Below are 14,255 nucleotides of genomic sequence, written 5' to 3' on the forward strand. Positions count from 1 at the left end.
AACCTTCAGTTATGCTTATCCAGAACTATCAGGTGGAAGAAAATGATTGTGCATGTTGGTGAAACAGCATCTGCTGTATTAGTGACAAATGGGACAGAAGTGGTGCAGCATTACAAGTCAGAAAACACCCCGTATCTCTCTAGCAAAGCATAAACAGCGTATTTTTCCTTCTTAAGCCTTCCTCGAGATTAGTCTGTCTCAGAAAAGAGGTAAGGTCGACCTTGAAGCCAGATAACAATTGTAGAAAGAAACTGCTTCCTCACCCCCTCTTAGCTGTTAATAGAGCCTGCCACATAAGGACAAGATGGAGCATTCAGCACTGTAGCCATTCACTTTGATCCTTTCACATTTTTATGTAGAAGTCATTTTCTACTGATGACCAAGCCAGGAATGCAGCAAGGATCTGAGTGAGTTGTGTGCTGTGTAGAAGCAATCAGATAGCTAACTTTGCCGATGGCAGGACATTGCACTTCAAACAACTCTTTGCCTTGATGCTCCCTACTAACAGGGACAGAGCAAACAGACAAGCACCTTTAACAGACCTGGTGCAGCTTCTCAGTTGTCCCTCACTAGGCCTTGAGCTTTACACTCTGCAAGGACAGCAAGCTTGCCCTGAAAATCCTTCATCACACAAATACCTCGATGTAAACCAAGGCTGGAATTTTTTGGAGGTGCTGTTGTTGCTGGAAATCTGTTTGGCCAGCGGACAAGTCCAGGCAGTTACTCACTACTTGTCGGAACAAGTTAGTTGTCATGGGAAAGCAGCCTTAGGGAGCTGCTGTGGTGCTGCCTATCTTCACACACCATTTGCAGCACTCCTGTTCCTGGACAAGCCTTTCCACCCTTCAAAAATAATTAGGAAGTGTCACCGTGGGCAAATACACCTGAGAATGAGAAAAGGCTGAAAACCAATCAGTCCTGATTGAAGCGAGGCAACTGAGCGCCTGACCCAGTAATGCCTTCACTCAGCAGATGGCACAAAACTGCATAGGGAGAGGGGACAGAAACTAGGGATTACTAGGGAAGTAGTATTTCCTCCTAGTTTCCTAAATATCAGTTAAAAAATAATAATAATAAAGCCAAAATGAGCACTGCTAATCAAACCATTACGCAAAGGCACAGTTGCGTTTCAGGCAGGCACGGCACGACTGAACGTAGTGGGGCTGTTAGCAGGCTCCTCTGCTCTTATTAAGACGGAAAGAAGACGACACAGCGAAGCGCTGCACGGCAGCCCGTCTCTCACCGCTGCGTCCCCCCGCTCGGTACCCCCGGCGCCCCGACAGCCCCGCTCCGCCTGAGGGGCCGCCTGAGGGCTGCGCGCGACGCGGCCGTTGCCCCGCGGCCGTTAGAGGGCGCTTGAGGGGGGGCGGCGCGGCCAAGATGGCGGCGTGGGGCGCGGACCTCGCTGCGGCCTCTTAAGGCCCGCGTTCCTCCGGGCCGGGCGGTGAAGCGAGCGCGGCTGGCGGTGCGTGAGGGCTCGGCTGGCTAGCGGCAGGAGCCGAGAGGGCGCTCGGGTGGCCGCCCCGGGGCGTGGAGGAGCGGGGGTGGGGAGGGAAGGCCGGAGAGCGGCGAGCGCTCGCGCGCGGCTGAGGCGAGCGGCGCGGCTTCCGCTCGCCGGCGTCGGAGATGGGGCCGGCGGATGGTGGGGGGCGCGGGGACGGGGCGGCCTTCCGCTACGCCGCGCCGTGAGTCAGCGCCTCTCCAACGCCCCGCGGTGACTCGGCAGCGCCGCGCCGGGTCATGTTCGGACATGTCAGGCCGCGGCGGTCGGAGCCAAGCCCCGACTTGCCTCCTGGCAGCGCTATATAAGGGCGGCCCGGTCCGCATGGCCCGGCTGTCCCGAGCCCACGGCACGGCGCTGTGCGAGCGGCGCGGGGGGTGGCGGCGTTCCGGGGGCTGCGTGACGTGACGTAACGTGACGCGACGCCTGTTCTCCCATCCACTGCAGGCAGATGTGCAATACCGAGATGAGCTCCCTGACGGACGGCTCTCCTGTCAGCGCCTCGGAGCAGGAGGCTCTGGTGAGTGCTCGTGGCCGGGTGGCGCCTTTCGGGCCCGTCGGTGTGAGAACGGAGCGGAGCCGAACCTCCCGCGTGGGGGGGCCGGGCGCTGTTTCCCGGAGCCCTGTGTCGGGCAGCCTGCTCGCTTGTGAGGATTGGGAGAGCTGAACGCGAATTTCCTGGTGAAGAGGTTTAAGACGAGTGATGAACTCTGGAAGATGGGAGCCGTGCAGGGTGTGGGAAAGCCAGCGCGGCACAGCTGAGGGTTTAAAAATCGGCGTTTTCGCTTTCGATTAGGTTGGGCTTCGCAAGGAAGCGTTAGTCGGAGATGCCGGCTGTGCGCTCTCCACGTGGTGGGCTTCTCTGCTTTCGTAGGAGGCTCTTTATATGCATCCAGAGGTGTTTACGCTCCCACGCTTTCTCTCCTCGCCCTATGAGTTAGCGTGTGCTTTCTCTATGAAGCTGCCGTGTCCTGCGTGCTCCGAGGCGCTGAAACTTTCAGAAAGGGAGTGAATAGGCACACGGTGTTGTCCGCAGGCTTTTCTGTGCGTGATTCTTGCAACTGATCTGTTGCTAATGCGCTAATTAATGCTTGATGTTAATTGTAGCAAATATTTGAAATGGAATATAGGGAAGTTTCCCTTCCTCCTCTAAAGAGTTTTTTGTTGTCTCGTATTTTATTCGGGGAATATTTTAGGATAACTAAAATTAGCCTGGATACAGATTTGTGCTGTTGTTAAAGTGGCGGTGCTGTTACTGCACCGAGGAACCTCCAGCAGTTGTCATGCAGGCACCTTGGTTGCAGTTGTGGCTCCCCTGCGGCTTATTCCCATCCCCTGCATTGTGCTGGCACAGCTGTTTGCAGGACAGTGCAATGAATGGGATCAGCCAGAGGGGAGAGGGGGGTGGGAGGAGAATCACTTGGGAGTGTTTTCTCCCTTTGCCCCGGGAACTGTTCACAGATTGGCTGTGGAGAGAAGTGCTGGTGCAGCATGTGGGAGGATACTGTGGGCGTAGGAGTGACTGAAATACTACAGTGGTCAGGACGAGCTGTGCCTGTCCCAAGCGACAAGATTCAGGGGCAGAGCTGGCTGCCGCGGGTGAAACCATAGCCTCATACAGTGTCACAGGAACCCAAGCTTTGCTTTGTCGCTTGCACTCTGGACTTCACAGTCATAAAGGTCTTAAGTTTGACTTTGTGAAGCCAAAATCTTGGATAGGTTGTCATGCACCCAATGTGTCTTTTATATCAGGTTAATGTAGAAGGAAACCAATCTGTGTATATTTGTAGAGCTGAGTGAATAATTGCTGTATGCTATTGTTCTGTTTTCATCTCCACGCAGGTTAAACCAAAGCCACTGTTGTTGAAGCTGTTGAAGTCAGCTGGTGCAGAAAAAGACACGTTTACTATGAAGGAGGTGAGAACTTTTAATAAAGGCAGGTGACAGTAAATACAGGGAGATTGTTTTTTCTGTTTTGGGTGATGGGGTTGCAACAAATGATGTTGAAACAAGGTGTTGTTGGCTTGAGTTTTCCTGCTCACTTGGTAGGCAGTGTTTACCAAATTTCTCAACATCTACAAAGGCTTCTGCCTGTCTGTAGAATAACAGAGTTCACAGGGGACAATAGGTGAAAATTGTAGCTCTGAGGGAGTGGGAGGAGCAAATAACAATTTAATGTTTTCTTGTATTTGATCTTCGGAAAGAAAAACCTCTGTACGTAATAATGTCTGTGGTTTGTTTTACAGGTAATATTCTATCTTGGACAATATATTATGTCTAAACAATTATACGATGAAAAAGAGCAACATATTGTGCACTGTGCAAATGATCTTCTTGGGGATTTATTTGGAGTAACAAGCTTTTCAGTAAAAGAACACAGGTAAAATGGAATTCCTTTCTGAGAATCTGGTTGTGAAATAATGGAGAACGCAATCTGTACGGCCTTGTATTTATTTTCTGTAGCTTGAAAAATGGTAAGCTCTTCATAATTTGTTACCTGATGTAATCTTCTTTTCTCTGAACTAACCTTTGTGTCTATAATCAAGAAATCCCAAACTTTCCACACATTCACAAGTGTTGCAGTAGCTTCAGACAGACCATCCCAAGGTGAAAGAAAACTCTCTTCTGTAATGTAACAACTGCAAAGGGATTGCAGAAGCATTTAAGACCAGACTCCTGACCTGATTTATGTAAGAAGCAACATAGGTTCTAGCAGAGAACAGTAGCATGTAATCACAGTGCGTTCACCTGGCCACTAATAATGCCTTGCTACAGTATTTTAGCATTTATTTTGAGCAAATTGCTTGTCTTCTGAGACTCTACAGACCATCAGAAGTCCCATCCTAAAAACACTGATTCAGAATTCCTCTTGTTGAAAACAAATACTGATTCGTTAGGGGCTCTTTGTCAAAAGGGTTGTGACTTTTCTGTTCTCTGACTGAGCGCATTTAGAAGCTAATGCTCTTTTGACTCTACTGAGATGGATAAAATCTCTTCCTTTTCCTTTGGGTGAAACAATACTGAGAGTGCTTCAGCACTTCAGAATAACAGCTTCCTATGTTTGCCGTGGGAATGGCCTTGCTTTTCTGGGCAGTCTCCAATTATCACAGTTGAAAAAAATTGAAGAACTTTCCAGCGAAGTGTGGAATGTATACATGAACTCTAAAGTAACTAACATGCTTCATCTTTCTTTATCCCTATCTAAGGAGAATATATTCCATGATTTCCAGAAATCTGATAGCAGTCAATCAACAAGGTAAGCTAATCCGAAACAGCCTTCTGTTTTGGGAAGTAGTAGAAGAGAAAATGTAACTCATGTTAATGCATCTTTCATCTGCTGCTCAGATAGCATCTGCCTCTCCATAATTAGCTGCTGGTGACTGCAGTGCTCACAGATGAAGGCAAATTGAAGCAAACAGTATTTCTTCTGGGGGGTTGGGGAGGCTCTAAACTGCATTTGGATAATGTGGGATTTGAACCAGTTGAAGCACAAACAGGACTCGATTGAGAAGCTGCTTGGTTTGTTTTTTTTTTGTGGTCAGAACTGTGTTGGTGTTGAAGGCTTTAGTTCCAGAAATGGGCTTTGTGAGCTTATGCCAACAGTGAAGTCAGTGAAGCACACGCTTTCTGTTCTGTTAATGTTCAGTTTTCATTTCCAAAATGAGGTGACGTACATTTAGAACTGAACTAGAAGATAATGGTGTCAACACTGAGATCTCTTTGGTTGGGGGGGGGGGGGGGAAGGAACAACAAAAATAAAGCCCCATACTTAAGAAATAGATACCTTTTCTGCAGCATAAAGTAGGTTAACTGTAATTTCTGGCTAATGTAAGAAGTGTAGCAGAAGTTAAATAGTGGAAGCTGTTTTGTGAATGGGCTTCTAAATCCATATTGCAGCATTAAGTGGTTTTAATTTTTCTAAAGGTGTGCATTCAGCTGCTGGATCTGTCTTCTTAAGGACTGTCAGTTTTAGTCCTTATTGTTATGATAGCAAACTTAAATTCAGATACTTCTTTGAAGGTAATTGATTAATTCATGGTCTGCCTGGTAATAAAGATACATAATTAACTGCAGTCTATTTTTCTTCTATAGAATGTCATTTAATTCAGTGTTCATGTGAGGTGATAGCTAGTAAAATACACTTCATAGGAATGTAAAAGTGTTTTGTACATATATCCTTTCATGTGTCGAATCACAGCTGAGGTACAACATTCATTGGAAGGAATTAGTAAAGTAGCACTGAGTTTTGTTACTGCTTTGTTTTCAGATTCTACGCTTGCTGATCCACCTCAGGATGACGCCAAATTTCAGCTTGAAAAAGAAAATGTTCTAAAGGTAATTTTTAATACTATCTTTTATGTTGTAAGATGTAAATTTAGTTTCATTTCTATGTTGTTTCTTGTTTGGATGCAGTTACAGTAATTCTGGCCCTCACCTCATATTCATGTGTGGGCTTGTTCTGTTAATCAGGAATCCCTACCGGAATTAGAAGAGAAGCAGACTTCATCAAGTGTGACTTCCCAGCCAACGACATCTTCTAGGAGGAGAACACACAGCGAATCTGGTATGTGCAGATTCATGATGCAGAGCTTTCAGTGTCATGATCGCTTCGAACAAACAAGCTCATCTTGTTGCCTTAATGGCCTTGAGAGATGCTAACAAACCCTGTGTTTCTCTGCTTATCTGAACCAGAGTGTTCAGTCTGGAAGAGATACACAATTCCTTGTACTGCTCCGGTGTCACATTACAGTTTGGGTTACTAGAGGTGTTAGTGAGCTAACAATAATTTGTTTTGTGGATCTACCCATATGATTCACATCAGCAGGCCTTAGTTGGTTGTGCTGTCTTTGTAATGGGAACGCTTCTGTTTCTACTGATGCAGTCAAATGCATTCCAGGTCCCTCTGTGAAGAGCCACAACACTTTACATTTTCTTTGCTCTAAAAGCCATTCTCATTGGATATCAGTTGGTAGTGCAGCTGGATGTATTTAGGTATCTGACAATTCCTTAAGCATTTCATAAGAGTCTGCCCACTTAAGCATTATATTTGTCTCCAGCTCTTCTTTGTTGTGGTTAATTAATAGTCACAATATATCTGCAAACTATGGAGTGTTTCTCCTGATAGTTAGTAAACAACAAATTGGTCAGCGAAATCTTGTGTAACTTTAAATCGCTCCATGGAGGTGTTCTGTACAGTTGAACTTCAGTACTGTCCTTTCAGATTCCTTGCACGGCTTTATTTCGTCACTTTTATTACATCATGAGTTGACACTTGAACTAACTGGGCAGTGATAACCTGTCATTGCACAGGTGGTTTTTTTCTTCATTTGCTTGGGAACATTTTAAAGTCTCTCAGGTTTTGTGAAGTGTTGTTTTCTTTGTGTGTGTGTTCAGCACAGACTTCTGTCTCATTAGTCAGTCCAAGAACTGTGCTGCTTTGATAAGCGGTTTGCACTAAATTAAAAGAACATTTTAATGTTGCAACAAAATCTGATAAAGGGATGGAAAGTCACAGTTAATCGTCATCACCTGTAATATTTAGGCATAACCCAGAGCACGTAAGGTCCTGTGTTGTGCTTACTTATTGTAGGTTTGATTATTAACTCTTGCCTTTGCATCCATTTATTAGCTTGTTACAACCTTAAAAGTTCTTTTAATATAGTGTTTTTATATACACTTTTTTTCTAATTTATAGGAAATCTTCCTTTTAAACCACTGTTATTGTTAAATTGTGATGGTAGCGGCTCCTTTGGAGCCGCTTATATAGTGTATAGCAAACTTGTGGTGGTACAGTATCAGTACAGCATGGAGCCATGGCAACTAAATGAGGACAACGATGGAGAGGAGCAACCCTTGGGCCTGGGGGCACCAAATTTGGTGGGGCTCTCAGGGCGGAAAAAGAAAAGGGGCTGAGCCAAGAAGGACCAAGGGAAAGTGAGAGAAGTCTCAAAGTATGTACAAGTGTTTTGTTCTCTTTTCTTTTACAATGAAAGATTCAAGACTTGGACACTTGTGGATTTCTCGTGTGTTTCAAAGGGCCAAGCTGAAGTTGGGCAATAGAGGGGATGTGCAGAGGGTGCCTGTAGGGGACAGCATGTTCTTACTGAGGTCTGCTGAACCAAGTTGTCAGACCTCTTGGGGAATTGTCACTCCACTGTGTACATAGACTGACTTTGTAATGCTTTCTTGAAGATTTTCTTATCAAACATTCTAAAAGTCAGTGGAGCTGAATTTTGACTTACTGCCCCATAGATGCTGTCTCCCTACCGCTTATGCTGCAGTAGATTGATGTATCAAAACATGATATATGTGAAAAAAAAAAAAAAGCACTGCTTTTTGGCTTTCAGGCTGAGTGTATTTAATAAGTACAGTTTAAAGTATTTTCATGCTTCAATTTTTATGTGGTATGTTAGCCTTGAAGATTTTCTCGTTCGTGTGTTGTCCAACTCATTTGTATAATGATATATTAGGAAAATTCAGAGTAAATACAACTGCACTTAGTGCTGATACTGTCAGATTTCTTGAGGTGTCCGAAACTTCTTGAACCTGAATCTGGCCTAACATGAGGTCCTCTGCACACATTTGATCTGGGAGCAAGTTACTCATCTCCCTCCAAATTCTGGGGTGGCCTTGTAAACCTCCTGTAAGCCTCTTTCTGTCCTCTGACTGTAGACGGGGTTAGTACAATTAAAGTCCTAACTGCATTGCTTAAAGTTAATAGAGGCTTATTATGAGTGGCATGTGTGGAAAAGGGGTAAAAGTGCTTCCAAGCGTGCCATCATTTTGTTTCTTACATGTGGAGGCTGCCACGTAAAAGCTATACTGGTGGCACAAGTAGAAAAAGCCAGCCCCTGAGTTGCTGGTTTCAGGAATGTTTCACCTTTCATGTTGTTACTGTGTTGTCTTAAGTTAATTTCTGGTGCCTTCATGTAGTTCTGGATAGTACTATTTTTCTGGAATTTCTACTTTACGTAAATTGTATTTTAAGCTGCTGTTTAAAAAAAAATATATATTAAAAAAAAAAGCCTGCACATTGCATCGATGTTTTGGAGTAATAAAGATTCTTGAATGTGCCCAGAAGAAAATTCTTCAGATGATGTGCACAATGACAGAAGAAAACGTCATAAGTCGGACAGCATCTCGTTGACCTTTGATGAAAGTCTCTCGTGGTGTGTAGTCAGCGGGCTGTGCCGTGACAGAAGCAATAGCAGTGATTCCACAGATTCTGTCTCCATTCCGGTAAGTCAAATCATGGTGTGTTTTGGCTTTTGATGGTACAGTTTGCAGTTACCACAAGTGCAAATATCCATCTTTAAACATAGTTTTTGTAATTAATTCGTGTCATCTGAGAACTGAGTCTGAGGAAAGAGAAGTAGGGAGGGATATTCATGAAAACCAGGCAAATGCTGACATTTGGCACAGTGTGGGAAAAATATCAGATAGCTTTGTTTTAAAATAAGTATTTCTTAAAGTGATCAAAGAAGAAAAGTAGCCTCTGATGGTCTGTAATTCTTCATAGCTGTAGGTCGCTGGTAATTTAAATTGCTGGCAGGGGGGTCCCTGCCAAGCAGGGGTTTGGAACATCATGATCCTTGAGGTCCCTTCCAACCCAGGTCATTCTGTGTTTCAGTCTGTAATTTCACTACAGCTTTGCTACTGAAGGCCTAAGCTGGCAGTAATCTTAGTCATATGCTGTATTCTGAATTACTGAGCTCAGACTGTACGCTAATGCTTTATGTTGTTGATGGAAAAATAGAGAGTTTAATGAGCATGCCAAAAGACAGCGTGTGTCCTTACGTTTGTTAGGAGAGCCTTTGTGGAATAGCAGCGGGTTCCAGGGTGGCCATAGGTAGTCTGCCTCTTCTATTCCAGAGGCAACAGGAAGCTTTCAGATCTAGCTTTGTTTAGCCAGCTGTAATCCTTTTGTCTCCTTAGTGCTATTCCATCTAACAGCAGCTGTTCTCATTCCTTCCATAGCTGCTACATTGATTGTTGCTGTTGTTTGTTGTTTTTGTTTTTTTTTTTCCCCTTCTCATCTTAACAGTAACAGTTATGGATGTGGACTACTGAGACTGAATGTGTTTTCTTTCTTTTCATTCAGGATCTTGATGCCAGCTCGTTAAGTGAAAACTCTGATTGGTTTGACCATGGTTCTGTTTCAGACCAGTTCAGTGTAGAGTTTGAAGTTGAATCTATTTATTCAGAAGACTATAGCCATAATGAAGAAGGACAGGAGCTTACAGATGAAGATGATGAGGTACTTTTTGGTTTTTTTTAGAGCCAAATTTAGAGCCAAGGAAATTACTTGAACACTAAATGCTGAGATTCCAACAAGAAGCAACAGTAATTCTTCAGGTGTGCTATGTGACAAATTGCATCCACGTGTTTGATTGCAACTCACTAGTTGGGGTTGAGACTGTTCTTATGTAACTAATTATAGAGGCATTCATTTGGAACTGCTGAACTTTGGACAGCACTTCTGATAGCGAATGAAAACTTTCCTAGTAATGGTTTGCAAAGGAGTACTTTTAAGTCATTTGCTTCAGGCAATATGTACGTTTCATAGAGGCATGCTTAAATACAGTTTTAAGAGATTTTCTTTAGGAGGCTTGAAGACAGTGCTGTATTTACTGTCATTGTTCTTTGAGAGACCAGGATATCTTCACTGTCAGGAGAGAAGCAGGAAAATAGTTCTTTTCTGTTTTAGTTCTCATTTACTTTAGAGCTGAATTGGCTCATGGTAAGATCATGCAAGTACCAAAGACAGAATCAGACAGGATCATACGTGCTCATGATTCTTGGTGCTGTGGAGAGAAAAGACAGGTTTGCTTTGGAGGAAGAAAGGATTGAGGTGTTCCCTGCCCCCAAGAGCAGTCAGTAGTACCATTACAGGATGCTGGTGGTTGGGAGCAGCCTTTATAGATGACCCTGTCCAATACTCCTGCTCAGACAGGGCCATCTAGAGCTGCTTGCCCACATGGCTTGAGAAGACTCCATAGCGTTTCTGGGTGTCTGTGTTCAGTCAGTCACCTCCTGTGCGTCAGTTAGTGTCTGTGACTGGGCAGGGAAAAAAAAAGAACCTGGTTTAGTTGTCTTTGTTTTTCCTTCAGATATTTTTATTACATTAATGAGTCTGTCCTCACCCAGGGCCACCTTTACATTGGCACGATCTGCCCCAGCTCCATGCCTCTCTTGTATTGGGAGCCCAGAATGAATACAGTACTCCAGGTGTGGCCCCACCAGCATTGAGTAGGACCACTTTTCTAGAAGAAGTTCTTTCTGTCTGGGATAACTCCATGTTTTTCTTCAAAATGCATTCCTAATGTGAGAGATTCTTCCCCCATCCCCAAATCAGTCATCAGGTCTAATGGAGTTACTTGTTAATAGGGAGTGTACGCATCATTTTTTGTTATTACATTTTAATAAAAGTAGTCTATTAGAAACCAGGTGTTTGGTGTTCAACTAAACATCAGTTAATCAGTGCTTCTGTATTTTTAATTGAAATAGGTCTATCAGCTGACTATATATCAAGATGAAGATAGTGATTCTGATTCGTTCAATGAAGATCCAGAGATTTCTCTAGCCGTGAGTAAAACCTTGACTGGCAAAGCATCATTGGTTGTCTGAAATAACAGTAGGTGGTCGGGGCGTGTAGATGAATCCAAAACACGGATGTTTTGAAAGTATCTTACTATGTTTCCTGGTGCATTAAAAGAAATGCTAACTCACAGTTGAAATTGACTTAGTGGGGAGGAAATTATTTTGAGTCTAGATTTGACTTCTTAAGCAAAAGAAAGGGGGGGGAAAAAAAGCATTAAGTTATATACATTATGAAAATGCTATTCCTTAAGTCATAATGTCTAGTTTGATTGTCCAGCCTCAGTGAACCAACGCATGGCACGGAGATGTGAATGCAAGCCTGTCTGCAGGACAGTACTGTGAAATTATTAGATGGCTTCTGTTAAGTTTTGTGGGACGGTTCCTGTAGTGTGGGAGGAAGTTCAGGATTTTGGAGCAAAATATACAGGCATGAAAAAAAAAATACATGCTGTAATTTAAAAGCATCTTCATTTGTTGCTCGTTTTAGCTGAGGCTTGAAGAATGCTGTTGTGAAGAACTGCCTGAAATGCTTGTTTCAAGGTGGTCTGTGGACTGGGGGACATTGCTGTCTGTAAAACACAGGGCAAGCCACCATCTGGAAGCACAGCACTGCTTAGGTGTGGAAGAGTCCCTGTACTCAGTTTTTAGGGCTTAGTCTCTTAAGCTTTTGATGTTGCTGATGCTGTTCAGAACGTAAAGCAGAAAACACTGCAGGTGTTCCAAAGAAGAAGTTCATTTTATTTTTTTTCCACTTGTACACACTGATTCTGAGGAGGCTGTTGGTCCTTACAAGCAAAGCGTGTCTTTAATGAGATGGTGGCTTATTATCTTTTTAATGATATGGAGGAAGCTCTGAGATGCATTGATGCTACTCTTCTTTAATGTCTGCCAATGTTTGGTGCCTCTGTGAGTGCCGCTCGACTGTGTCAGAGTGCCCTCATCCGGCCGCTCTGCACACCAACAGCTCAGCATCCCTTTAGTCTCCACTGGTTTCCAGTTGTTGACATGCATAGGAATAACGACCATTTTGGCCAGAAAGAAGTTTCTTAAATTTTGGCTAAGAAATAGTAAGCCAGTATTATTACACTTCTGTTTCATAAATCTACTGTAAGAAGGAAGAAAATAGCAAGTTCTATAACAATGAGGCATTTTAATCCAGGTCCATAAAACGGAGTTTGACACTGAGTGGAATTCTTATATCAATTTGTTGATAGCTCCAAATCACTATTATTTTTAGCAGTAATTAATTCTTAATGATCTCTAACTATTTCAGTAGTGAGCATTCTTAAGTAGCTAAAGCTGTTTCATCCTTTAATTTACTAAAGGACTATTGGAAGTGCCCTGAATGTAGCGAAATGAATCCTCCGCTTCCACGACATTGCCACAGATGTTGGGCCCTCCGTGAGGACTGGCTTCCTGACGAGAAGAGTGATAAATTGGTGAAGAGTAAATTGGAAGGTTCTTTCCACCTGGAATCTGACAAAGGTTTTGATGTTCCTGACTGTAAGAAAGTGAAAATGAATGAAGATAAAGAACCAGCTGTGGAGGAGAATGAAGATAAAGCAGTACAGATATCTGAATCCCAGGAAAGTGAAGATTATTCTCAGCCATCTACATCTAGTAGCGTGTTTTGCAGCAGTCAGGAGGACTTCAGGGAACCTGAGAAGAAAGAAACGAAAGACAAAGAAGAAGGAATGGAATCCAGTCTGCCTGTTAGCAGCATAGAGCCCTGTGTCATATGCCAGAGCAGGCCGAAAAATGGCTGCATAGTACACGGCAAGACAGGACATCTCATGTCATGTTTTACATGCGCAAGAAAACTGAAGAAGAGGAACAAACCCTGTCCGGTGTGCAGGCAGCCCATACAAATGATTGTACTAACTTATTTTGGCTAGGGTGATGGAAAGCAACAAAAAGAACTCATAAACTGGTACAGCAAATAAGAGAGAGAGAAGTTATTTTTATATGCTTATTGCAGATGAATATTTTGAGTGTCTTTACGTTTGGTATGAAAAGTCATTGCTGAAGTAAACGCACTGGAATTGTTAAGGATAGCCTGATATTTGCTAGGTAATTTAACATGGAACATTTTAAACCCCGCTCAGTAGAAGTAACCAATTCCTGTTGGTCAGTGTTTGACTTTCCAGCTGTTTTACTGTACATAAGTGATGTTTCAATTACAGTATTGAGTACAAATATTGCAAGTCCCTGTTCAGGGATGATCAGAGAAGGGACGTTCTGGAGAGTTCATTTAAAGTCAGTTAAGAAGAAAGAAGATTACATTCCACAGTCTGTTGCCTAGTGAAAGCACCAGGCAGAATCAGAACCATCTGAGTAAGGCAATAAAAGAACAAAATAAAGCCTTGTTTCCCTCACTCCCCCAAAATTAAATGCTTTTGAGAGAGGGAGATGTTTTGGATGCTTGTTGGGAAACCAGGGGAGTTGTGGTGGAAAGTAACGTTCAAGATTTGGGTAATTGAAGAGGGTACGGTGTCTTTAGTTCTTATAATGTACTTTGTGAACTCCAGGGCTGTATGAGGACGCTGTGAGGAGTCGCTGACCAGTTCCAGTTTTAGGTTACCTCTTAAATATCCTGAGAAAGACTTTTAAAACATGGTGCGGATGTGGTGGTCTGTACTGTCCTCGTTATTTTAGCAGAGCGTGAATGATGTAAACAGGAAAAAGAACTTAGTTAAGAAGCAAGGCAAATCTGCAACAATAGGGGATGTTTGTAGGTTGGGTTTTTTTCTGCACTTGTGTAAAAATAGTAAGAAAAAATCCACCTCCACCTGCAGAGAGAGAAAAGCTTCTGTTTTACTTTGCACAGTTCTTCACATTCAGCAGCCTTTCTAACTTTTGCCATTCTCTTTTTTTTTTTCTGTATCACAAGAATTTTGAAAACCTGCTGCACAGGGTTTTGGCTAAATAAGAGTTTGTCGCAGTTGGATCCGTCCGTCCTTCTTTTAGCTCTTATTTCCTCACTGTGCTTCCACAAAACCTTTGTGAAATGTATCAGTTTCTTTATGAAGAAGTCTGCTAATTGACTTAGGTCTGTGATGCATTCAAAGGAGGTAACATGAGTATATCTTTGTAAGCTAAAGTGTCTAAAAACGTAGTTAGGTTTCTCATCTGACCTGTTCTTCAGATGGAGAGT

The 14,255-nt window shown here is 43.3% G+C and overlaps 1 protein-coding gene across 2 annotated transcripts; it reads left to right on the forward strand.

Annotated features, from left to right (window-relative positions):
* Positions 1 to 1,347: 1,347 nt before the first annotated feature.
* MDM2 (MDM2 proto-oncogene) lies at positions 1,348 to 13,442 on the forward strand. Of its 2 annotated transcripts, none has more exons than XM_072329968.1 (11): positions 1,348 to 1,465; positions 1,949 to 2,021; positions 3,344 to 3,418; positions 3,748 to 3,881; positions 4,708 to 4,757; positions 5,769 to 5,836; positions 5,972 to 6,065; positions 8,580 to 8,740; positions 9,603 to 9,758; positions 11,009 to 11,086; positions 12,427 to 13,200. In XM_072329968.1, exons 2-11 carry the CDS (start codon positions 1,953 to 1,955, stop codon positions 12,994 to 12,996), a joined length of 1,455 nt encoding a protein of 484 aa, XP_072186069.1. In that variant the 5' UTR covers positions 1,348 to 1,465; positions 1,949 to 1,952; the 3' UTR covers positions 12,997 to 13,200. The 2 variants fall into 2 exon arrangements, with proteins under 2 accessions (XP_072186069.1, XP_072186078.1); XM_072329977.1 differs by having other exon boundaries at positions 1,355 to 1,465; positions 8,583 to 8,740; positions 12,427 to 13,442.
* The last annotated feature ends 813 nt before the right edge of the window (positions 13,443 to 14,255 follow it).

Source organism: Excalfactoria chinensis, chromosome 1 (genome assembly GCF_039878825.1).
Source record: "Excalfactoria chinensis isolate bCotChi1 chromosome 1, bCotChi1.hap2, whole genome shotgun sequence".
NCBI classification, from domain to species: Eukaryota; Metazoa; Chordata; class Aves; order Galliformes; family Phasianidae; genus Excalfactoria; species Excalfactoria chinensis.